A 27,240-nucleotide genomic window follows, 5' to 3' on the forward strand; every position below is an offset into this window, starting at 1 on the left:
ATTTTATGAGCCCAGGGCTTTACTGGAACTTAAAATGCTAAAACATTATTTAGTTTATGTTCAAACATAGCCAATATGATTATATGTTCTTTTATTAATTTCTTCATGAGGTCATGCTCAGTTTATAGCCAGAGTGGGGAACTGAGGGACAGATTTGAGTTTGGACAACTTTCCAGGGGTTCATTCCAACGGTTAGACAAACAAACAAACAAAAACAAAGAGAATAATGCTAGTATCTCTCCCCCTCCCCATAGTTGTCTCGCTGTTAAAAAATTTATGTTTTAAAATATAACATCAAGGATGTGCATAAGAGCCCAACTCTTTAGACAGTTTCAATTTTATAGAGTGCTTTATTTACACTACTTGAATATTCACTTTAAGACCCCCTAAAAAAACTTACCTGCATAGCACTCTTGCCCATTTTAACAACTTCAAACAGCATCATGTTTTCCACACCATTCTGCTGGTGATGCCCATTCATTCGATTTGGACCACCAGGTTTCCCTGCTCCGTTTCCAACTTTCCCCTTCTCTCCTGTACCTTTTTTCCCCTTTTTACAGGTCTGTATAAATATCAAAAGCAAATCTATTTATTAGTAAAAGTATAATTGAACTATTTCAGGTATTATTATGTGTTACCAGAGGTTTAAGATTTTGGAATCTTTATTTACTATAAACCACTATTAGCACCTGTTGTGTTCTGCCAGTTTATATTTGCTGAAACAAAAGTTTTCAACACAAAGACCAGGATATAAAGGGTTGCATGTACACAGTGACTTTCTGGCCTGCCCATTCTAGTAGCAACCTATCCCTGGTAAACCTGCCCCCAAAGATGTGTGAACACTCTGGAACACATTCCATGAGAAGAACAGCTTTAACTTGAAGAGAAATCTGCAGCCTCCCCACACACTATTACACCAACATTATTCAGATTCAAACAAGCACTTAAGTCACCATTACTGCATGGATAAAATTTCATTCAAAAATTATATAAAATATAAACCAGCTTTATTACATTGCCACCAGTCTATATGACTGAGAATGCCAGATACACATACCTTTCCTTTTCCTGGTTTCTGATTTTTTCCTTCAATATCTTCAAAGTCAGTATCTGAAGAAAAATGTGTTTCAGATTCCCTAAAAAGACATATTTTATATTCTTGGTAAGTATGCCTTTATTTTGAAAGTATTTTATTTACCATGTCTATTACCTGGATGCAAAATAGTTTGCCCTGGATGAACAGGGTTTCAATATGAACAGGTTTCAATACGAACAAGAAGGTACATGTCAGAAGCGAGCCAGTCCATGACAGTACAGGAGTGGTCTCAGCATATGATACACACCATGCCAATTCAGAGAGGTGGAAGGATGAGAGCAGAAGCTAGGAAACCTTAAGTTAATATGTGGATAAAGAATATTTCCTACCCATCATCTGAAAAATTTAAATGGTGACAAGAATACTGCATACATAACAATGAAATTTGCATGCATCCATATCAGTTTATCTTCCTGATGCAAGCAGATACTTCACTTAAGCTGCAACTCAAAATAAACTTACTAGAGTGTAAACCCTACTAAGCTCAATGGGCATAACTTTGAATGAACTACCAGCATGATTTGCAGGAAGCAGCAAACCAACAGACTGTGTGCAATTAACATCAGGTGAACAAATAAAATTTAGACAGCACACGATTTAAAGGGGAAAAACAATGCAGTCAGAGTAACACTCATTTCTTTGCTCATCCTTAGCAAGTAATACTTTTGTAGTATCTTAAAAAGAGCACACTCAGCAACCCTGTTTGAGCCAGTTGTGAAGTAGTTCATTACTACACCACTGGTCTTCCACTAGTGGGTTGCAGCTTGATCCAAGGTGAGTTGCAACAACAGCACTACCTTCATGTGAATATATGTTAAAAATTAAGAAAGTGGGTCTTGGGTCTGAAAAGGTGGAAGACACCTGACATACACTACCCCAAATCTGCAAGAAACACCTCCACCACCTCCTTGATCATTGAACTTATATGGTTTTAAAAGCCATTACATCTGAAGAAGTCACAAGACAAATATTTATGGCAGGTACCCGTTGATATTGGCTAAATTGTTCAAGCAATCTTTTTAAGTAACATCACATAATTCTTTGATGATGAAATGATGCTAGGACTACTGACTTAATATAAGCCATAATTTTAAGGCATATATATAATAGTATATATCATTGCTGTTGAGGGGGGGAGGAAGATGCTTTGTGGGTTTATCATTTATCATTTCTATTTTAAGGTACTTACTGAAGCAGAGCAAAATTAGTTGTTGCTTCTTGAGCTGCTATCATTTCTTTATCATCTTCTGGAGCACTACTGTATTAAAAATGCATTCAAAAAGCAGCTGTAGTTTGCAAAAGTAATTGTTTATCACTTTATTCTCTTGTTGCAGTAGCCTATACCTGTTAAAAAACAAACAAAAGGTTAACTCAATTTACATAGCAGCTTGTGGTTTTAGTTGCTCTCATCAAATATATATTGTTGCTTCTTTAAAAATAGCCCCCAAAGATAAAATAAATAAAAGTTTTAACTTTTTTTCAAGAAGCAAGATATACTTGGGATTAGTATATATGCACGTGAAATATCAATCTCAGAATTGTCTCACTGTGCTCCTGGGAATATAAATGCCTTCGAGAACAGAACAGATCAAAGGTTCACTGGATCTAGCATCCTGTTTTCATAAAAAATCAACGAGATACTTCAAGAAACAGAGAAGGCTAACTGCAATCTTCCCTACTGTTTTCCCCGCAAACAATAGCTTTTAAGGAGAAAATCATATTCCAACATGAAAGTTCCATTTAGTTCTCTCATAGTTAACAGTCAATGAGAGACGTACAAATTTGTCTAGTCTCCCTTTAAGATCATGTAAGAAGTCCATGTAAGTTATTACATCTTGTAGTAGCAAATTTCGGATTAACTGTGCCCTTAGATAAGAACTTTCTTCTGTTTCCCCCAAGTTTATTAATGTTTATGCATTTCAACAAGTAGCCCTGAATTCTGTATTATGAGAGAGAAAATTATCTCACTCATCCAGTTTCTCAACACCATTCATACTTTATATGTATCAATCATTTCACTCCTATGAAGGTACTCCAATCCCTAGAACATTTTGGTTAACCTTTTCCCAGTCTTTTCCAGCTCTGTAATACCTTGTTATAGGCAGAATAATCAGAGAATTTCAAATGTGGCTATACTATAGATTTATATAATGGCAATGCGATACTGGCCATTTTATGTTCAATCACATTCCTAACAATCCCTATTATTTGAGAAAATTTCTACTTGAACATTGAATCCCTTGAACATTTTGGTTTACCTTTTCCCAGACTTTTCCAGCTCTGTAATACCTTATTATAGGCAGATGATCAGAACTATACAGAGAATTCCAAATGTGGCTATATCAGTGATGGAGAACCTTTCAGACACCGAGTGCCCAAACTGCAACCCAAAACCCACTTATTTATCGCAAAGCGCCAACAATGCAATTTAACCTGAATACTGAGGTTTTAGTTTAGAAGGGGAAGTTGGCACATCCATGTGGAGTAATAAAGTGGTATCTCAGTTTTTGAACGGCTTAGTTCTCGAACTACTTGGAACCCGAACACTTCAAACCCGGAAATGAGTGTTCTGGTTTTCGAACTTTTTTCAGAAGTAGAACGTGCTCTGTTCTGAGTATAACTTCCATTTTGAGTGCCACACTTCCGTTTTCAGAATGAGGAAAGGCGGGCTGGGCAGCAAGCGAGCAGGCACCTGCTGCCCTCCAGCACTTTGTCCCTCCGCCATCGCAGCCACAACAGCAACCACCCCCTCTTCCAGCTCCGGAGGCGCTGAGTGAGGGAAGGCTGGGCTGGGGCAGCAAGTGAGCAGGCAAGTAGGAGTGGGATCGGGCTGCTCTGAGCTGGATCGGGGCTGCTCAGCTGGGGAGGTGCAGGCTACGTCACATTCGCGGCTGCACTCCCCTCAAGGGAGAAGTTTAAAGGAGCCCCCACCTATGCATCAGATCCCCTGCAACCCTGTGAAGGCAGCCAACCTGAATAGTTGATGAGGTTGGGGATGGGGGGGGCAGCCCGGAAGCTGCATCTGAGAGCCCCTGCAGGGAGCCCCTGCAGGCAGCCAGGTGCTCCTCAGCTGAGCTGCCCGCTCCCGCTCCTAGGGGATCTCTCAGAAGTGGAGGCTTCGTGCTTCCGAGATGAGAGATCTCCACCCTGCTCCTGCTTGCACACAAGTAGGAGTGGGAGCAGGCAGCTCAGCTGGGTAGCACGAAGCATCCACTCCACTTCTGACTCCGCTCCTATTGGCCCTGGCCAGAGGGTGTGTAAAGCCTCAACCTCACAGCAGCAGGAGAAAGGCGGCTACTCTGAACTCTCTGCAACCCACCAACACGTCAGTGCACTTCTGAGCGCGTGCACAGAGCTGCGTCCCGCCCCCCAGCAGAGGCTCCCCAAGGGAAACCGCGTGCCCTGGAGGTTATGGCTCCGTTTTGCGCACACATACCCTGGCGCCCCATCCGAGGTGCTTCTACTCACTTGACAACTCAACGCACTGCCCTTGCCTTCTGCCGGCTCTGTGCTGGGGCGATGGCGCGCATGCCCGCAGAGAGGGCTCTGAGTGCCTGCTCTGGCACATGTGCCATAGGTTCGCCACCACTGGGCTATACCATAGATTTATATAATGGAAATACAATACTGGCCATTTTATGTTCCATCACATTCCTAACAATCCCTATTATTTCAGAAAATTTCTACTCTGCATTTCTTACCTCAAAAGCATTCCCAGATTTTAAAAAAGAATTCTCCTTAATGTTGGTAGACAGAGACCTAAAGGTGGCAAGTGGACCAGATCTTAAGCCATTGAGAATCTTTCAATTTACCGATAGGGTCAGTCTCTCACAGCAATTCAAAGTAGCAAATGGAATGGACTGGGGCTGTATGCTACACACTGGGAATTACTTTGCAGTTGCACAGTACACATTGCCACTGTATTAAGCAAAATGCTTGTTCACCGAAGACACAGCAATGCATTTTCATTAACTGCAACTATGGTAGCCAACCTGCTATCAGTGGTGACACGCTTGTCCAATTCCTGACTGTGGTTTTTAACATGTTTAAAATACTGTAAGCAATAGCTAATTACCAGATGGTTCAAGTGCCTCTTGCAAGGTTTCAAGTTGAAAACAAATGACAAAACTGAAGACCATAGACAAACATTTCAGTTGTCTAAGCTTTAAATCCAATTAATCAAATTTAAATATTATCAAATGCAACTGAACACTATATTCTTTTAATTTTACACCAAAGTCTTGAAATGTAATTTCCTGGCAGGAATAAAAGGTTAAAATTCATACTGCCACTAAGTGATGCTAAAACACAATCAGCTTACTTAAAAAAAAATGTATCATGCTGGAAGATCACTTGGTGGAGCTCTAGCCCAAAGCTAAATAAGACAGGTCACCCAGAGGTTGACCTAGCTATTTCTTGACAGGAAGTTTAAACTGTAACAGCTAAGGCAGAACAATATTATAATGAGTTAGAATTTATATTTTGCAGCATGCTAAATAAAATTACGTACATAAGGTACTCCCTCACTTTAATCATGCAGAGCTTAAAAAACTCCAACAACAACTATAACAACACAAACAAACCCCAAACCTGCTGCAACAATGAGGAAGGTAGTGATTTTACAGAGTTTTGCATCGTGATTAAACTCATCACATTAATATATTTGAATATTTGTTATATTAGTTAATTTTCTAGGTGACAGCGTGTTTTCAGTTGTAAGCTAAAGATTCTGCCACAAATGAACAATCTGATTTTAGAGCATGGCTCCATTAAGAATTATGCAGCTAAATGTCCACTGAAAATGAGAATTGCAAATAGAATGAGCCAAAACTGATCAAACCTCAGGGACAAAAATATCTATATCACCTCACACAAAATGTGGCTCTCAGCCAAATGTTTGTAATGTTCCCATTGAAAAGTAGAATGACACTGAGCAAGATGAAAACGCTGCAGTGAATAATCCAAGATGGGCTCAGTCACACATGCAATTCATCACATGATATGACTACAGCCTATGTGAACCAGGCCCATCTGGATTTAAAACTATTATTATTGCATATTTCCCACGAGGGCTTGATAATGAAGCCTACATATGGCGCAATTATTACTGTTCAAGAAAAGTACACTCCTGAAGGTCCAAGGTTAAAAAAATTTTTTTTATGGTCTGATGCAGATACTGTATAGCATTGCCAAGCACTGCTAATCTTTTAACCAAATGCAATTTTCAACAACAACAACAACAACAACAACAACAACAACAACAACAACCTGCCCTTCACCCTAAGGTCCCAGGGTGGGTTACAACAATAATAAACACAACATTATAAACAGTTGAAACTACATATAATCACAAAAATAGGGTGTGTCATAAAAATATGCATCTCTGGTGTCAAAAGCCAGAATAAAGAGGTCACTGAAAATGATATACTAAAGTTGTTGGACACACTTCCGTAGACAGGGAGTTCCATATGTTAGGGGCTGCCACAGAGAACGTCCTATTGCAGGCCAGCAGAACCCCCAAACTATGAGTCTGCTCCTTCCAGGGGAGGGCAACCCCATCCAGGACAGGCCATCTCCCCACCTCCTAAATGCATTACATATCTTGTCTATTCAGCTTCAATTTATTGACTCACATCCACCTCATCATCAGCTCCAAGTGCCTCAACTGCTTCTCCTAATTCATATGGAACAGAGAGACACGGCTGAGTGTCACCTTTGTACTGATGACACCTTGCTCCAAATCTCCTGGCAACAGCTTCCAGTGGCTTCATATAGATGTTAAATAGCATAGGAAACAAAGTGCCTCACAAAGTTGTCACTGTAGACCTCAAGGGTGCAAGAACAATGATCTCTTGGCCAGATGACAAAGGCCAATTCAACACTCAGAAAAGCTCTACCAGACAGCTACTTGCTGCCACAATGGTGGCAGAGAAATAAGTTTTCTTTGTGGTCATCACATGGAAGGCACAATGGTGCAGTCCCACATGGGTTCTGTCAGGTTCCTACCAAGCTTTAAGCTACCTTAACTCAAGATACTGACCTTCCTGGTACAGCATTACTAGCTGGGATTAACCTTAATGGAGGTTTGCAAACAATTATGGTTAAAAATCCAATTCAGGGTTATTGCTGTGTTATGGTTATGACAAGGAAACCATGACAATTCATATGGGAGAATGAAAGGTTTCAGAGGTTGATGTGCATAAGCCTGCAACCTACACAAAGCAGAAGCTGGACAGCATTTTTTACACTATGAGGAATTGAAACAGTTGAACATATAATTTTTCTCCCTCCCCCTTAAAATGGAAAATGTGTACACCTGTACACAAATGGCAACAGTTAGCAGCACTTATATTAGCACAGTATCTAATTATTCATAGGAAACCTTTGTCACTCTCACAGTCACACAGTAGGCATGGTCCCATTGTTTCACTTGTGCTAGGCTGACTTCACAACACATCTTTCTCCACTTGTGCTCTAGCCATCATTCAGCCTGTTTCACTAACGTGCATGGTGGGTTCAACAATGCCTGAGAGCATACTTAGGGACAACTGTGTCAAGAGCCCAACAAGTCTTGGTGTTCCACAGCATGACAAGGGCTGCAACAGGATCACCTGCTCTATCTATGAGAAATTCCCCCAGAGCATTCAGGAATCCATTGGACTCCATTAGTCTCCCAAGACAGATCATCTCAATCTGTCCACCATCCTGAGTGGGAAGATTGGAGCTATAAGTCCAAAGTTTACCATGAAGTGATCTAACTATGATAGCAGGGTGGCATCCACCATCCCCAGACCATCCCTTCCTCCATCTGGAGCAAAAATGCAAACTAGGGTGTCCTCTGCCCTATGTGCTGGACCAACAAGACAGACCCGTAGTTGGCATGGGGCTGCCTCAGCACTGTAATTCTGAGTTATTCTAACATGGCACGCAAGACCATCTTTGCCAGCTCGGTCAGAAAAGATACTGGGCAGCAGGGTGGATGATACACCAACAGCAGCTCTAGTCTACTGTCTCCTTGGTCCGACACCACCAGCTCTGAAACTGAGGGTTTTCCTGGAAATAGACATTATATGGAACACAGCAGCTCCTCATTCCCATACTGCAGCCTGTGCTGATGCTGCACCAAGTATCCAGGTGGGCACAGCTGGACAAGATCAACTCTTCCCAGCTCAACTACCCACCTCATCCATGATCAAATCATGGATAAATGTGGTTTTATTCTGTACTGATCTAGCATTAAACAGCAGGCACAGATGATGAGTAACCAGCAACCCAAGCACTGGAAGGGATGGGGTTCAACTTGCATGGTAACCTGTCACCTACCCATGGATGTATCTCCTTCTACCCATGATCAGTGAAATTGTGGTGGCATCCCTCTTTTCCCAAACACATTATGCAAACAACAACAGCCCACCAAAAAAAATCTGCCACCACCGATTATTCCACAAAGTAGCTGACATAATTGAGAACAATGTTAGTGAAGGGTACAGAACCCACCCAGTCACTATCACACTAGAGCCCATCTAATAAATCCCATAGGACTTAAAACCAGCATCTATATACAGGTCTGAAGCCTAAGTATGGGAATACAGGAACATGTGCACTGCAAAATTCTATCTTCCATTCTTCCTTCAAGTGTTTCCTTCTGCTTCATTTAATACAGTCCCACTCTCACAAAAATAGTAGCAAACCAAAATGAAGTGCCCATGACCAATAGTTCAAAACAGGGATGGTTGTTATTGGACATACTGCAGGAATTTACTTTCATCAGGTAAAACATGAAATGCCTATGTTTTGTAGGTGGCATGTAAATATTCCTATTTAGGAAATGTTCAGATTGGTTTTTCATTTGCATAGCAAAACCTCTTTTATATGTCTTTAGCAGCAGGCATTGATTTAGTTTTGAGATGAATTGTAGATCTTACACAGCCTTGTAAATAAGCTGTGAGAAGTTACTAGCCTGGCTTAGTGCTGACAAGGAGGGATTTAGAATTGCATTTCTATGCTTGTTACAGAGAGATTGTTCACTTCATTTGTCTTCTGCTAGCTTGCTTACACACCTGTGTGGAATTCTTGATCACATGTGGCTACTTGGCTACTTCTTAAATACAAGGGTAGGCTATCAAGCTTTAATGTGCCAAAAAGTTTTGAATAGGGGTAGGTGGGAAGGAAAACGGTGTTTCTGTGCGCTGCTCTGGTTTCACCAGAAGCAGCTTAGTCATGCTGGCCACATGACCCGGAAAAACTGTCTGCGGAAGCAGACAAACGCCTGCTCCCTCGGCCTGTAAAATGAGATGAGCGCTGCAACCCGAGTCATTCACGACTCGACTTAATTGTCAGGGGTCCCTTTACCTTTTTAACTTACACTAGCTTAAGTGCAGTACAGAGTACAAGGGATAAATCCAGACATCCATTCACGTGCAAGCAAGGCCTCTTGTTTACTCAATTAAATGTGTACTCAGCAATCCAGGCATGTGTACTGTATGCAAACACAAGAACCTTGTGCCTTGCTTTTACTACACTGCCAACCTTTTCTGTGCCCTCCCGGACTTAACCCCAATGATTTGCACAATTTCTCTGCAACTTTCTTTACCAAATACAAAGCTTTAAAGAACAATTCCCCAGCAGTAGAGCTTTACTGACTGATTGATACAAGAAAGAAATTATTTCATTTTGCTGTAAGGTAACTTCTCTCTCAAGTTGCCATGTAGGAAATTCACCCTTTGAATGAAGGGGAGGGGGAGGGGGGAAGTTAGGTATGAGCAAATTAATTATATGACCAGAAGAGTTTTATCTTGGTTAGATGTGTTGTTTGTTTGTTTTTGCATTTATATCACACCTTTTCTCCAAGCAACCCAAGGTTGCATACATGGTTCCCATCCCCATCTCATTTAATTTCAACTACACCCCTGAAAGGTAGGTTATGCTGTGACGCTGTAAGAGGCCCAGGGTCACTTGGTGAGCTTCACAGCTCAGTGGGAATTTAAAGCCTGGTTTTCCAGGTCTTAGCACTGCACTGCCTTCTCATTTAAAATGCAGGTCATTCTGACTGTGTCACCTTAAAACAGATCAGACATGGGAAATATTCTAATCAACTAGCCTAGAAGGCAAAAACTGGCATTATAGTAAGTGAAGATATAGCAAGCTGGTGGGCAGTTAAAAGAACCAATTTATTAACTCAAGCGTTATCTACTAAGACAAAAGTCCCCAAATAGTCTACGAAAATTGACAGCAACCAAACTTGACTGCATTTTTACTGCTACACTAGAAAGAGTTACTGACTGTTACAGTCAGTAGTTACTAAAGTTTGTGATTTGCATCAACTGGCTGAGATGAATGGGCTCTTCAAAATAAAGAAGTAGACTTAAGGCACTGGCAAGTGGGACCTGTAACTAAATTTTGTAATGTATCCTTATTCTAACAGGTATGCTCCTCTTCCAACAAGTCAGCCGTGCCCTCTAGGATTCTGTAAGCTGCAAGGGACACATTTTTACCTCTCTTCTCCAATTGGATCTCAATATTTTTGTGGCTCCTGAAGGCAACTGAGTATGCTCAGGTAATATTGTGCAATTCTTCTGTTATTTACTGAGCCCTGAGTGCTCACTGGAAGGACAGATCATGAAGCTGAGGCTCCAATACTTTGGCCACCTCATGAGAAGAGAAGACTCCCTGGAAAAGACCCTAATGTTGGGAAAGATTGAGGACACAAGGAGAAGGGAACGACAGAGGACGAGATGGCTGGACAGTGTTCTCGAAGCTACCAGCATGAGTTTGACCAAACTCCGGGAGGCAGTGGAAGACAGGAGTGCCTGGCATGCTCTGGTCCATGGGGTCACGAAGAGTCGGACGTGACTAAACGACTAAACAACAACAGCATTCTATTCATTTAGCATCATTTGGGGTGATCAGCTTTATTCTGGCCTTGCCCTTTCCCAAGACCCAAGGTCCCCAAAGTTTATAGACAATGATTGGCCTGGTGAAAATTAATGGGTTTAACCTAACTGAAGGGAAGGATCTGGTGTTGGGTTCTCTGATAGTGAAGGGAAAGACAAGCTGCACTCCAATATTCCCTCCCTTCTCATGGTCCTTAAGCCAACAATGTATGCCTAATACATAGGCTGGGGGTGTAGTTTCTTGTTTCAAATCTTCAGCAGCATTGTTACATGGAACTGGAGTGGCAATCTGTCTAATGGTTGTGCTAAATCCACTCAGAGACTTCCTATTTACTCAGCACTTTTTTATGACTGTGCTTGGATGCTGTTTATTGCTTCTTCCCTGACTGTAAGTTCCCTCAGTTGTCACAGATGGATTTTTATATTCCAGCCCACAAAGATCTTGGGCTTCTCTGGGCTGACTGTCAAGCTGAAAATGACTTCTTGGTCTTGCACCTGTTCACCCTGAACTGCTACAGTGTCATGTCATTATTCCTTCTGAAGTACCGCCAGTGCTTAAGCATAGCTGTCAACGTTTCCCTTTTTTAAAGGGAAATTCCCTTATTTCGAATAGGATTCCTTGCAAGAAAAGGGAAAAGTTGACAGCTATGTGCTTAAGCCTCTCTAACAGTTTGCCAGCTGGAAACGGGAACAATATACTCTAGTACATGGGGCTAGCATGAAGGATTCATTAGTGTACCTTATCTGACTTATCCAGTATATTATTTTTTATATAATTTTTAAATGTTTCCATTAGACCCTTTCTCCAATATAGTGCACAGAGCGACTTAGAAGATACCGTATTTTTCGCCCTATAGGACGCACTTTTCCCCCTCCAAAAATAAAGGGGAAATGTGTGTGCGTCCTATGGGGCGAATGCAGGCTTTCGCTGAAGCCTGGAGAGCAAGAGGGGTCAGTGCGCAACGACCCCTCTCGCTCTCCAGGCTTCGCGGACCTCTCCGCAAGCAGGACCGCTCCCACTGCTTGCGGAGAGTTGCCTGCAAGCCGAAGCCTGCGTGCACTGAGATCAGCGCGCCCAGGCTTCGCGGACCTCTCCGCAAGTAGCGGGACCGCTCCCGCTGCTTGCGGAGAGTTGCCTGCACGCCAAAGCCTGTGTGCGCTGAGATCAGCGCATCCAGGCTTCGTGGACCTCTCAGCAAGCAGCGGGAGCCAGCGCTGGGCTCCCACGGCTTGCAGAGAGCTGCCTGTTTGGGGGCTGGGGTCGGGGGAAGCTCAGGCCTCCCCCGCCGCAGCCCCGCGCCTGGGGGGAAATAATTTGTTTCCCTTTATTTCCCCCCCAAAAAACTAGGTGCGCCTTATGGGACGGTGCGTCCTATAGGGTGAAAAATACGGTAAGTAAAATGTCATTTTAAAACCAACAAGTACAATAACATTCAATATTCAGCAGTGTTTATAACGTATTCTAGAACCATACACATAGAAAAAAATCCTTTGGGATCCAAATGCCCAAATAAAAATGTATTCATTTTTCTTAAATATTTCCATCATAGGTACAAATCAAATGCCAGGTGGGGGTGAAAGTGAGAGCTGCAATTTGGAGCTTGCAGATGGTAGCTCGGTATCATAAGGTTACATGTTATCTTACAGACATATTCACACAGCTACATCTTACCAACAAATTTTATTACTTGATACAGTAGCAAGTACGGCAGCTAAACAATGTGACTCCTGGTCCAATCTCTACACCTCGTAATTCCTCTGACCCTTTCACATATGGGTTGTCTGCTTGCAGTTCTCTTCCACTAGTGTATGAATAGCTAATGTGGTGCCCTCCATATGTTGGTGGTCTGTCATGTGTGTCAACTGGTCACGCTGGCTAGGGCTGATGGGAGATGGCAGAATAATATAATGACCAATGTAAGCACATCCTCCATCACAATAAATGATTATACAGGATGGTGGTGGTAAGTTAACTTTATTATCATGTTCTTGTCAACTTCTCTGGGCTTTCTGGTTGGCTGATACTGGAAGACAAAGCTGTGCTAGATAAATCTTAATATTGATGTTATTGTGGAGATACTGACTGAGCATTAAGTTGCTGGCAACCAGATCTGGAGAACCTTGTTAACTACAGTACTTGGATGTTACATATATTAAAGGAGGAGCAAATGATGCTCAGTAGGCATTTCAGTTTTTCTTTTGCTATACAAAGTCAGTCTTCACCCAGAGTTTGCATGAATATGGGTATCTAAAGGAAAACTTATGGGAAGAAAACCATGTGTTCAGTCCCTGTAGACTACATATTTTTGCTTGGCTTACTAGTCAGCCATTATTTATGGCCGTCTTCCTTCCCATAGTTATATGATACATGCAGAGGGGCAGCAAGAGTATTTCCACTGTACTGATGTATGGAGAAGGTAAGAACCAGCAGAAATATATCCCACTGTTTGGAAGAGTTTCTGTTGTTTCTCAAGACCTCCAAGTTGCAGAACAAAAGGGAGCTCTGGAGAGGAAATCTGTGTGCTATGTGACAGATTGCCAGGAGTAATTGCTTTTATTGGGCTAATGAATGCATTGTGGATACCTGCACAAGTCTGAATTTTGTGGATTGCTTGGGAGTGAAGAAGGAATTCACAGTGGTGGTTATTGGTTCTTCCTTTTCCAAACATAACCTTCAGTACAAATGGTACCATAAGCATTAACTCCTTTGATTTTTGCTATTTTACTGTTAGTCTTTTGTCAAATTTTAACTATACAGTAATACTTTAATTTGAAATGAACTTCTATTTTTGCTGTTCTTTCTGTAAAATTATATAAATTTTATTTTTCAGTTTTTGAAACATTTTCTAGAAATACAAATCCAATATTTTCCCAATAAACATGTATATTTTGACTTCCCCTCACCCCTTTTGCCGTTTCATATATTTATATATTTCATAACACTGCTTTGTTATCCTTTTATTCTAATTATTAATTAATCCCTAGTTTTCCTTTCACATTAATTTTAATTGCTTGACTTTAAACTAATCCTGATAGAGAACTTATATGTGTCCACAAATGCAGATAGTCTCAGTCTTTGATAAAGGTATTTTCCTCTTGGTTTCTTATTATAGTTAGAATAATTCCAACAAAAATATATAAAAAGTCTTTACCAATTGTGCTTGCATATTTAGTAAATTCATAAAACAAAAGCTTGTCTAAGGTGTGCAGCTAATACCCTGATTTTGTGAACTTGGCACAGTATGCAAAGGTTCACCTTTTTGGATGATATACTACATCCAAATAACTGATAGTTAAATAACTGATGATTATTACTCTATACTGCAAGTATTCTTATGACATACAACTTAAAGAGTTCCTAGATGTATGCTGGTATTGTGAAGCTAAGAATTACAATTTTTTCTTCTTCAGATGATAAACTCTGGAAGATATGTTTTTGCACACACCTCATTACATGACATCTTGCATTTTCTACATAAGAAGGCATTAATATTGCTAACTGAAAATGTAATGTGTTGAAGCACAAAACAGTAGCATTTATTACGTTTTGAATTTTAAGCCATGATCATGCATAACCTTGTAATCATAGGTGACAAAGAACAACCTGCTGGTGACTTTGAGAGGTCTGCTGCAAGAGGGATGGACTACTCCATCTGTCCTCTGCACCCACCCCAGAAACCAAGTGGGCTGCCCCCTTGGTTTCAGCAGACTGCTGGAGAAGATAATAACCTCTTCTTCCCTCCTCTGCCAGTCTCCAGCTAGTATTTGTTATTGTTGCTGCTGCTGCTCCTGCCGCTGTTGTCACTGTTAACTAAAAACTTTTGTGGACCTACTGAGCAAGGCTGGAAATGCATTAAAATGCAAATCTTAAATTCAACTTTATGTAAGTAAGGGTTCGTCTAAGTCAGTGGCAGTCAACACAGCATCCTGAAGGTGCTGGACTCGCAAATCCCATCAACCTCAGTCAGCACTGTATGCATTTCTTTTAACCTAATGGGTAGCTTTTACTTAAAATTGCCAAAGAGCAATGGGATCTTAGAGGACCAGAAGTTAACACATCCAGCACAGTTGGGGCTTCAGGAAAGAAGTGGTCTCCAATTGGAGATGGTCAGAAAGAGAAAGTGTAGAAATGTAAATCCCTTTGTGTTTCTGTAGTATTTTCCTGTAATTCTAGGAGTACACAGTACAGCCAAGGTTTTGGGAAAGACTGTACTGCACAAAGGACAGCACATCTTCACAGAACTTGGAAGAAAGGAAACCTCTATCTCTATGCTCCAGTTAACACAGAGATGCATTAATTACACCCAAGAGGTAGCATCATGTACAGCTTTGTGAATTACTTGTGTCACTTTAGTTATTTGGTGCAGCAGTACACTGGCAGAGCTGCACTGATAACATGCTGTGACTGATCTTTCTTCCTCAGTTACTGTATAAAGAAGTTCTAGACAAATGACGAAGAAATGGGAATAACTCTGCACAAACTCTGTTTGTTTCAAACAAATGTTAAATTTTATATTGATATAGATTTTTATTCAGTTCTTTAGTGAAGAGTGCTAGAAAATGTTCTATTTTATACTAAACTTCCTCTCACCTTATTTAAAAGCATAGCAAGGGGAAAAGATTTCAACCTTTATTTGTTGGCATCACAGTAAATGGGACTTAAATGTCTGCCACTCACAAGTAAGTGAAGATGGCATTGTTGGCCATAATGAAAAATCCAAATTAGAGCTGTACATGTTCTAGTTAATCAAAACCTTAAGCTTTTGACTTATTTAGAACTTTTATCATCTTGATGGTAAACTTGGAAAAGATCAAATTTAGCTGTTCAACAGTGAAAACCTAAACAGAAGGAATATTTATATCATCTAAGATTGGGGGGGTGTTATTCTCTGAATAAACATGTTCTTTCAACTGCTAGGTAAAATTACTGAATCTGGCCTCTATTGACTTTTTTGCTTAGAATACCTCCTAAAATTAATTCTGAATTCTGTTACCATTATGACAGCCTAGATTCTCTTAATTTATATTATCTATCTATCAAGGGAAGTGAGTGCTTTGCTTAAGGATTGAGGCAGATCTGAATAAAAGAATTTTTTTATGTATTTGGAGTTGAGGAATATGGAGCTGGTACAGCCTCATACCTGCATTGCATCGAAAAGAGCTTTATTTAAAAGTATTTTCTCACACATCTGGTCTTACAGCTCTTAAGAGGGAACATACTCATGGTGTTGGGTGTAATAGTTTATTCCATCCCCAGCTCCTTTGTTTATCATCTGGCCAGAAGTGCTATTCAACAACTTGGAATGCTATTTTGTCTTACGTTGGGTAGCTTAATACAGAAATTTTGGATTTTGTTCACCATAATATATCTATATTCTTTCTGTTTGGAGGGAGCTTAAATGGCTTGGTTTCTGCATTCCTCTGAGAATGCTACCACTCCATTTCACTGTCAAGGGCCATGGTTTCAGCCATAAAAACTTAAGAGCTCTGCTGGATTAGGCCATAGGCCTATTTAATCCAATATCCTATTTTCCACAATGGCCAACCAGATGCCTTCAAGCACAACACGAGGGTAATAAACATCTCCCACTGTTATTCTTTTACAGGCAGTACTGTTATATAGGAACATATGAACTCTGAACCTGGGAACGTCATATATGCACCATAACTAATAGACATTGATAGCTCCATTTTCATGTCATGTTGTTCAATCAAGGATCAGGGAATGACTGGCTGAGGCAAAGACAAGTCTGCAGCATGCAACAGTAAAGCTTAAGATGAGGAAGGATCACAATTTAATGGCAGAACACAAGCTTTGCATGCAGGTCCCAGGTTCAATGCCTGGCATTTCCAGGTGGGCTTGGGAAAGACTCCTATCCTGAGCTAGTGAACTAATGCACTGAAATGATATAGGCAGTTTTTTTGTATACCTATGTTAAGCCTCCTTGTTCCTCTGATTAGACACTGTCTGATCAAGAAATATTTATTCTATATATACAAGTTGTGCCTCTCACATTACTTGTTCTGAGCTACTGATGTTCTCATACTAGTTTAATAGCCCATCCTGCAGATCTTCCCTTTACCAGACCTCTGTGGTTCAGGATCCACTGTGGACTTAATTAGTGGTAGGAATGAACCAAGATCTTCGATTATGCTATCCAGTGCTTCTCTCCTTTTTTGCCACCTAGGAACACTAATCCTCATCTTGCATGTAGCACTATCCAAAATCTAGAGTAACAGGATAGCTCTGCCCCTACAGGACCTTCCTTAACGTTCAAGCATAAATATTTTGGAACAGTTATTGGGGCTTTTATGAAGGTTAAATGTTGAACTATCTGTAGCCATTTGACTAAAACTGTCACCATCCTTGACCAATGGCCATGCTGGCAGGGGTTGATGGGAGGTACGCTGGCTACCCATGTACAGTACTTCACTGTCCGTTGTTACTAGCTTTTCTTTATTTCTACCTTCCACTTGTTGAGTCATTTTTCTGGCTCATGACTCATGTATTCCACTTCCATTTCACACTGTGACCTGATTGGAGATATATGGGAAACTGTCCTTGGTAAAGCTATATCATCATTAATCAGAAAAACTGTACCTGTGACATGAATTTAAGCAACAGTTTCTCACATCAATGCTGTCTCTGTACTATATTTAAGTTCAACAAACAGGTTTCCTGATAGCTACCCTACAATTTTGTAACTTATTTTCTATAAGGTTTGTTGAAACAGATATTGAATTTCAAAACATAAAATTGTTCTGTTTAGGCTGGCATCTGGTAGCCACTATCTATGCTATTTGAGAGTTAGAAACATCCAAGCAGGAATTGCTACTATGGAATATACGTCCAATTTAATTGTATGAATAGCAGAGACTTGCCTTGAAAATCCATGCTTGTGGCTCTCAAGAAATATGCATATGCTGATAGAAGATCTTATTTACCGTATTATTTGCTCTATAAGATTCACTTTTTCCCTCCTAAAAAGTAAGGGGAAATGTGTGTGCGTCTTATGGAGCAAATGCAGGCTGCGCAGCTATCCCAGAAGCCAGGACAGAAAGAGGGATTGCTGCTTTCACTGCGCAGCGATCCCTCTTGCTGTTCTGGCTTCTGAGATTCAGAATATTTTTTTTCTTGTTTTCCTCCTCCAAAAACTAGGTGCGTCTTGTGGTCTGGTGCGCCTTATAGAGCGAAAAATACAGTAACTTGAAGAAAATTAAGCTGATACTTATTATCATGATTTCTATAGCCAATTTGTTGCAGCCAATTTGCACAGCTTCCCCTTGCCATTTCGTCCTTACAACTAATGGACAGAAAGCAAATTTATGATCTCAACTGATAAAAATGTGTGCAGAACACATGGCTTCCTGTTGCACTAGAACTTAAGACACTGAGAGGCAAAAGATAGAAATACTGATCCAACGGAGTGGAGCAGCCAGGGCTGAACGTACAGAACTATTTGAAAGCAGCTAAAATCCTGTGCTGTGGGACACAGATGGCGCTGTGGTCTAAACCACTGAGCCTAGGGCTTGCCAATCGGTTGAAATCCCCGTGACGGGGTGAGCTCCCGTTGCTCAGTCCCAGCTCCTGCCAACCTAGCAGTTTGAAAGCACATCAAAGTGCAAATAGATAAATAGGTACTGCTCCAGCAGGAAGGTAAACGGTGTTTCCATGCACTACTCTGGTTTCGCCAGAAGCAGCTTAGTCATGCTGGCCACATGACCCGGAAAAACTGCCTGTGGACAAACATTGGCTCCCTCGGCCAGTAAAGTGAGATGAGTGCCGCAACTCCAGAGTCATTCGCGACTGGACTTAACTGTCAGGGGTCCTTTACCTTTTAAAATCCTGCTAAACTGCTATTTGGGGGGAAAGTGAGCAAGCACTTTATCTTGCAGCCCACTCCTTTTCCTTACAGGTGATCTGCAGAATTTTAACATTCCTAGACGCGCATTTGTGCTCATTTCTGATTGTTGGATCATCTAAAGGAAGGTGTGTATAGTTGTTGTTTCTGTCTATGATTCCGCATTCAGTTAGGTAAATGGTTATGGAAACCTACTTCTACCATGGTGCCCCTAGCTAGGTTGAGGTGGCTGAAGTGATGATGTTGTTGGGGGTAGGTTTTGGAAGGAAGACAGAGCACCAAAGTATGCTGATTATAGAAACGTTTAGCTAGATTTATGTCAATATTTTAGCGAATTTAATTTAGTTGCCTCCAATGTGCATCATGCCTTTCCTCTAAGGAGCTCAGGGCAACTTCCAAAATTTGCCCCTTCCCCCTTTGTTTGTTCACAGTAAGTGATATGTATAATAAGCTATGGCTTAATGTGATGTGTGAACCAGGCTGAAGTGCATGAACATCTGGAGGACAAAAGCTTGTCTACTCTTGCCCTAAAGCACACATACAGTTTAAGAAAACTACCTGAAAATGGCTTAATGCATTTGCTGTGTTTTGCTTTACTATGCAATAGTTTACCTTAAACTGGGATGGGTAACATTTTCGTAGAAAGAGGAACACAATTATATAACCCAAACAGCTAAAAGTATTGAAAACACCCCTAAAAATGGGGTGGGGGGAGAATACACTTCACATATACAATCTCACCATCCACCCAAACTAACTCAAATACAGAACTGCTCATTTATTCCCCCCTTTTTTTCTTCCCATTATTTCTTCCTATCATTGCTGTGCCCTGAGAGATAACACATAATTTCTCTAACAGCATATTGCTGTTATGCTCCTTCTTTCCCCATTTTTATGTCTCCTCTGTGTATATTGTGCTTGGTTGCATTAACAGACTATTTGGGATAGTGCAAATAGTCAGTGCAGAATTACTGGTTCTTGGGGAAAGATGGGCAGAAATAAGCCTCCTCTTTGATAGTTGCAGAGCTTAATAGGGGCTATAGAGCAACAAGCACTCAATAAGCAAATCAGTAAGGAATTAGAACACTACCACATAGCTTGAAATAATTTTAAAACAATCCTTTCTCATGGTAATATTGGTCCATAAGTGGTGTAAAAGTGGTTGTGATAAGTCTGCCTTGGCTGATGAGAGTTGTCATAAGTACACCAACGATATACAGATTATTTCTTCATAGCACCTGAAATCAGGAGCGGCTGTGCAATCCCTGGATTAGTGCCTGAATGTAGTGGTTAACTGCACGATGGCTAATAAACTGACTTTGAAATATGTATTTTTTGAAATCCTTCCCTGGACTCAAACAGCTGCTGGGATCAGTAATAAACCACTACCTTGGGAGGATCAAGACAGACAGAAACATGTAGCTAGTTTTGCCATAGCTTTGTTTAAAACAAATTCAGATTATTATTTTAGTCAAATGAGTTCTTTTTCACATGACAACTTGAGTGGTGCAAGATAAAGGGTACCCAAAATCAACAATTTATATTGCTATATATAATAGCATTGTTTTGAGACACAGATTATCACAGTTCCAGAAACACAGCTTCAGCTAAGCATATTATCTGAGAAAGGCATTTCTATACAATCTGTGCCCTAAGATGGTGCCCACCACCAAAAACTGCTTGAGCAAAAAACTGACTTTATTTTTATAGATGAATGAAACTGCCCGTGTGTTCAAATCAGAACAGACTCACAACCATGTGAGTAATCATTTCAACTTTTCATAACCTGGAATGGCACTCTACAACATTACCAACCTTCAACCATTCTACTCTATCGGAAATGACCACTGGCTGAATCAGCAACTCCCCACCCCCACCCCGCTTGCAAACACAACTAATATGAAAAGCCAGTACTGTACAGTATTGGATAGTAATTAGAGTGCTGGTCTTAGACCAGGGAGACCTGGTTCAAACACCTATCCACATGACTTTGAGCTATTCACTAACGTCTCAAAAACTCACATTGCCAAGTAAACCATCAAACGCTATACTTTACTTCTCACACATGAAAAATACATTTCCCTTCACACACATTCAGCACATGGTAAATATGTGATCTGGCAACAAATGTATAGGGTGTATTTTCCTGAAAATTCAGCAGAATTGCACAGGAATTGAGGCTATCAGACATTATCTTCCATCAGGACAACTATATATGGTACCTCGGGTTAAGAACTTAATTTGTTCTGGAGGTCCGTTCTTAACCTGAAACTGTTCTTAGGCTGAGGTACCACTTTAGCTAAGGGGCCTCCCGCTGCCACTGCACGATTTCTGTTCTCATCCTGAAGCAAAGTTCTTAACCTGCAACCTGAAGCGTCTGTAACCTGAAGCATCTGTAACCCAAGGTACCACTGTATTATGAGAAACAAAAGGACAGTAATTTACTGAGTGAGCACCAACTGTTATAAAGTTCATAGTCAGAAGCATTTAACAAATTTGAGCATAAATTTGACATCATCAGCCTCCAGGTCCGGGGAGGGTGATCTTGTGTGTATGGAAAGGGGGGGAGGCTGGCAGAAGAATGTGGTATCAGGGAAGTGGTGGTCTTGTGCAAAGTAATCCTAAGCAAGCAGATCATCATTTTATTTGAATGTTCCCTTTCCATAGATAAAACTATGCTGAAAGTGCCTGACAATAGAAAAAGAATTTCAAAATTACAGACATAACAATACTCAGAAATAAATAAAGCATATCAAGAAGTATATAACCAAATTGAGAAAGTTTCACATAAATAATGAGATTTTAAAATGAAACCAAAAAATTATATCAACAACAGTAACAAAATCCCACAAGCAATCCCCCAACACAAGAGTCTACTCAGCCACCTCAGCTTTTGTAGCTAGAGTCCGTCAGGGCACTGCCCACCCAGGCAAAGTAGGAAAGGGTTACAAAGACAGGGAGCAGGTCTTCCAGACTCGCAACCAAGATGCTCATATGGCAATGTAAGCTACATTCTAGCTGCTTCAGGCAGGGTATGTGGTGCCAGGGTGTTGGGGGGGGGGAGCATAAAGTGTTGTTTTCTGCCCTTTAGTTGACTCTTATGGGATGATTTTAGTTTTACCTGCAGTTTTAGTGGTGTATCTTACGCAGAGTTCTGCTAGTGAAATCAGCTAGGATCAGCATTACTTTGTTTATTCCTCTCTCCACTCCAGCAAACCCATTTCCCATTCTTGACACACACACTTTTTGCCCTCTACACCAGTGTAACTTCTATCACCTTAATTTATGCCAAGAGAGCTTTGGCTGCTATAAGTTATTTATACTAATTCAAGGCCAGTTCAGTGCATTGGAATATACAATGCACCCTAACCTTTCCTACTCAGCATAGCACTGTTTTGAATTGCACTGTGAATTCTGCTCCTGGGGTGCACCAGAGAAAATCTCTGTCTCAGGAATGTATATATTTGCCTATCCAAGTTCTAAAGCAAGAGCCATGGAAACTAGAAAAACTAGCAAGAAACTGTTCTTCCACAACCCCCAAACTCAGAAAAATGCCATTGGTTTGATCAACCTATGGGCACCCTACAGTTTTGTCTCACAAAATTCGAAAGGGTAGTCACATTAGTCTGTTCCACTAGGAGCAACTAAGAATATAGTGGCACTCTACAGACTAACCCATTTATTGTGGCATAAGCTTTTGCGGGAAGACAGAAGTGCCTGGCGTGCTCTGGTCCATGGGGTCACAAAGAGTCGGACACGACTAAACAACTAAACAACAACAACAACAACAACAACAAGCTTTTGCGGACTAAATCTCACTTTGCCAGATCTCTTATACAGTAAAGGCAAGCTCTGGTTCAGAAAAGCTAAGCTAATGCCACAATAAGGTACCAACCTGATTCTTAGTTGTTTTTACTCACAAAATAGCAACTAAATACTAAGCACTCCATGATTACAGAGCTGTTAATAACTTTTCAGCACTTTGTACAAACATATCTGACACCACAGTTCGGCCCAAGTGTTACATAATGTCAAAAATGTCCCTGGTTTGAGGTGGTAAGGGAGCAGTCATAAAATAGGCTAGTGACACATGTAGATCATATCCAGCTGAATGTGAATTGCAAGAGCAGCAGCAATTTATGATTTTAAGTTGTTTTGAACTATTTTTAATATTGTGTTTCAATTGCTGTAGCCCACTTTGAGACCCTAGGGTGAAGGGCAGGATTAAGACAAGGAAATAAGAAAGGAATGGCAAGGAGTTGAGTTGGAAGAGAGAGCCAAAGAGGAGAAAATGAAAAGAATACAGTATAATCTTAAAAGTGGGTCACCTTTTGAGGTTGGGCTAAGACAGGCTCTAGGTTATGAAACCATGAAACATTATTAATCTATGGTAGTAAAAATACTGGCCATCACCTCCTAGCTTGCTGAGAAACTTTACGCTGTTTGTAAACAATGCACTGCAGAGCGCAGTGTCCTTTTATTCCAAAATATCATACCCCATGTTGAAGAAACACCACGTGGAAAGTATTATATCTCCACTGCAAAACACCCCAAATCTATAAGCATCGTACACTACTGAGAACAGTCTTAACTTACAAAGCTTCTGTTGTATCCTTAAGCAGAGACGTAAGCTTTGGTTGAAATTCAGGGCAGATGCTGTATCTGCAAGACTCCAGACGATGTTTCTGATGGCAGCCCCAAGGTGTGGATTGAAATACCTCTCTTTCTACAGCGCACTTTCAGGGAGTAGGCCTTAGCACTTTCAGGGAGTAGGTCTTAAATCATGCACTACTTTGTCCACAAACTCAAATGATTTGCATTCAGAAACACACGCGTGTTCAGATGTTTACAAATCCAGCCTTTCCTCAAGTGCACTTAAACCCACTTGCCAAGAATAGAAGATTCGGTGTCTTCTAGCGAGGCTGACGAAAGCGAGAATGCAGGGAGAGGGTGGGCGGGGGTGATTTCTGCGAACAGCGGAGCACAAGTCGGCTGCGGAGTAGGCCCCATCAACAAGGACTGTGTGTGACGCACTTCGGTAACCCGACTCCCCGCCCTCCCCCCATGATGCTGAGAAAAAAAGAAAACTACCCTCCTTCCCTAAGAGGAGGACGACGACAACAGATAATTTTGTTCGGCAGGTTTCCTCCTCTTAACCCGTCGGCGTCGAGAGAACGGAGCTAAGCCGGCATCTCCATGGGGAAAGGGGACGAGCCGAGCCGAGCCTCGGCTAGAATGAAACAAACATGGGGTGTGGCAGCCAAAAGCACCTCCTCCCTCACCGCAGGAAGGGAACTACCGAATAAGGGCTACAAGACGCGGTGTGGAAGCCTCGAGGGCAGCAGCGCCCGGGGAGACCCCCAGTTGCTTTTGTCGACTGGCAAGTTGATCAATACCCTGCCCCATATATACATACATGTGCTGAAAGTGGACACAAAGAGGTTCAAAACGGAGCTTAACAAGTCAACAGAAAATGGAAAAAGCAGGCGGTAAAACTAACACATTTCAAAATCCAAGGGCAGCAAGTTCACGCTAGACACCGCACACCACCAAAAATCGGGAGTGGGAAGAATCTCATAAGGTTTCACCCACTTTGGGTCGTTTCGCCGCCGCCCTATTTTCAGGGACGGACGGACACGCACACAAACACACACACACACACAAACACCCAAGATACAAAAATACCAGATCCGCCGACGGAAGGAGAGGTTTACGTCTAAGAAAGTGGGACCAGTTCATACCTGGAGAGTAATCAGCTCAATTTCTAAGAGTGTGGAGAGAACAGGAAAAGAGCGACAAGCGAGTACTGTATCTAAAACAAAAGTGGCGCCAAAATAAAAAAAAAACCCCAAAGCTATTAAACAGCCTCCTTCCGCCTCTTCCTCCCCTCCCACCCGGCAGCGACCCAGCGGGGTTTCCAGCAGCACAAGCACACCAAAAAGTCACTTTGAACAGGGGTTTCGTTCCCCCACCATCACCACTAACAGTTCAAAGCGGCCACCATAAAACATAAAAGGCCGGGGGTGGGGGTGGGAAACGACATGTCTAAGGTTACAATCCTTGGGGTTTTTACTGGTGAGTAAAGGCTGTCTGAACACAGTGCAAATTCCTTCTACGTAAACATGTTCAGGACACCGGGCTGTACATTCCTCACACTTTCAAAATGCGTCGAGATGGAAGTGGGCAAGAAGCAAATCCCACCATTTCCCAACAGCTCACTTAAAAAATCATTATCGGTGTGGAGAAACAACTCGCGCAAAAGTTCCTGCCCGAACAGAGAGAAAGACAGGAGTGTTCACTCCTCCCTTTCCCATGATATACTGTCCCTCTGCCAAAGTCACAGGAGGACAAGAAAAGTTGAGGGTTTTCCGTCCAGCTCGAGGCATACGCCCGCTCGCAAGTTTTTAATTCCCCAATATGCAAAGCAATTTTAAAAATAATAAAACGTATGTCATTTTCATTCTCATCGCTTTGGAGGAGGGAGGTGTGGGAGGGAAACGGGGGTGCTGGGGGGTAGAGAAGGATCGGAAGGCAGAAACACCACTAATCGTTTTTAAAACACCCTTCCTGATTTCTCTGCCACCAAGCGTGTCTTACAAGCGCCCCCGTAGCTTCCTCCCACGGAGAACCGAGAAGTCCGACTCGCCTTCTCCAGGCTTGGGGAGTTGAAAAAATCATCATCATTATTATTTGTTCCGATGTGTATACCGCCCTTCATACGCAGATCTTAGGGCGGTTCACAACGTTAAGAGGTTAGGCATTTGTGCTGTTGTTGTGGTGGTGGTGGTGGTGTGTTGATTTTTTTAAAAAACCCAACATATCCAACGAAGTGCCCTTTTCTAACACACACACACTACACACCCCTTTCCATCCCCTCCAAAAATAATCTGCTGGAAATCCTCCATCTTGCCAGCTGTAGCTCTTAATAGTAGACAACACAGGCTCGCATCCTCTCCTTCTTACCTACCCTGGCAGCCTCCCCATCCCACACAATAACCCCTGGATCGTGTTTTTTTCGGGGGAGAGGGGGGCACAGAGGAAAGGATAGGGGCGAGTCTCCATTTTTTTTGCGCCCGAAGGAGGCGGGCTAGGCCTTTTTCCTCTCCGGTTGAAAGGAGGTTGGTTGGCGAAGGGGGGAATGGAGTCAGAGAAAGAGAAGAAAAACAGCAATTTTAAGACTGGTGCGATTTGTATTTTTTTTAAAAAAAAATATTAGGGGGGTTATTTCCGTCTCGAGGCTCGCTCCCTCCCGCCGCCGCGTCCAAGGGAGCGCCGGGAAAAGGGGCGAGCGAATGAGGGGAGGCGGGAGGGCAGGCAGCGTCTGTGGGGCTCCTTCGCCTTCTTCCCCCACCATCTCCTCCTCCCTCCTCGCTCGCTCGGCCCCGCGTCCTCCATCTTGCCTGCGCTTGCGAGTTTCCCCTCAGACTCGAGCTGTTCCGAGGCCTGCCCTACATTCCATATATTCAAAGAAAGATGGATAGGGACACCGATATTTCCAGATATCTAGCTATATATATTACACAACATCGCCGTCACCGCCGTTGTTGTTGTTGCCGCTGGCCGCTTCCCTTTCTTTCCTTCCTCCCCCCCCCCACCACCGCCCGCTGCCTCCTTCTCCGTACACCCCCCCTCCGCCGCCGCTCAAAAAATAAATAATCAATTTTTTATTTTTTTAAAAAACAAAACCCCGCAAACACGCGCGCGCGCCCCTCCCCTCGCGGCGATTTGATTTCAAACAAACAAGTTCCCCCCTCGAAATTTTCCCTCCTCAGAAAAATAAACTTCCAGAAGCTTCTACGCCACGGTCGAACTTACCTCACCCGGCAGGCCTGGCTGGACTGGCGGTGACGGGGCTCCTCGGGCCCTGCGCGCCTTTCCCCCCCCCCCGTCCTCTCTCTCGCTTGCTCTCCTCTTCCAAGTAATTATTGCAGTTCGCTTCTCTCCTCTCTGCTTTCCCTCCCTCGCTCTCACTTCCAAGGCCAAACAACTCGGGTCAGGTCGACCCCTTACCTTCAAAGGCCCCCGCAGCGGGGGAGGGGGGGTGGAAAGTGGGGCCTAGTAGGAAGGCCGAGAAGGGGGGGCCCTCGAGCGGGGCGTTGTGGGAGGGGGGGTTTGAAGGGAGCGAAACGGGCGGATTATTTAATTTGGCGGTGGCGGCGGCGCTGGGGATTGTTTGGGGTGTTCGCAGCTCGGCGGCAGGAGAGCGAATGGAGAGCGCAGGCGCCACCTGGCGGCCACCGAGCACGCTCTCCGCTGCTGGGCCTAGAGCGGCATCTGCCGGGAGGACTCGGGAATGCAAGGGAGGGGGAGGGGGGTAAAGGACAGCATATAAGACACATTCTGGATAATAACGGGGTAAACAAGGTGCTGCGCCTGCGCGACTCGTGCA

General features: G+C 42.4%; 1 protein-coding gene across 5 annotated transcripts in view; it reads right to left on the reverse strand.

Moving 5' to 3' along the window:
• STAG2 (stromal antigen 2) overlaps positions 1-27,055 on the reverse strand; it is a 60,983-nt gene extending 33,928 nt beyond the window's left edge. Inside the window, exons 1-4 of one of the 5 annotated variants that reach the window (XM_053373256.1) lie at positions 26,862-27,055; positions 2,286-2,440; positions 1,058-1,136; positions 401-562 (exon numbers count right to left, since the gene is read on the reverse strand). In XM_053373256.1, coding sequence (XP_053229231.1) covers positions 401-562; positions 1,058-1,136; positions 2,286-2,329 — 285 coding nt within the window. In that variant the 5' untranslated portion in view covers positions 2,330-2,440; positions 26,862-27,055. Of the gene's footprint in view, positions 1-400; positions 563-1,057; positions 1,137-2,285; positions 2,441-23,447; positions 23,773-24,592; positions 24,678-26,666 lie in introns of those variants that run through there. The other 4 variants (XM_053373253.1, XM_053373255.1, XM_053373254.1 and 1 more) reach the window with 4 other exon arrangements.
• Between the last annotated feature and the right edge of the window lie 185 nt (positions 27,056-27,240).

Source organism: Podarcis raffonei, chromosome Z (assembly GCF_027172205.1).
Source record: "Podarcis raffonei isolate rPodRaf1 chromosome Z, rPodRaf1.pri, whole genome shotgun sequence".
Classification (NCBI taxonomy): Eukaryota; Metazoa; Chordata; class Lepidosauria; order Squamata; family Lacertidae; genus Podarcis; species Podarcis raffonei.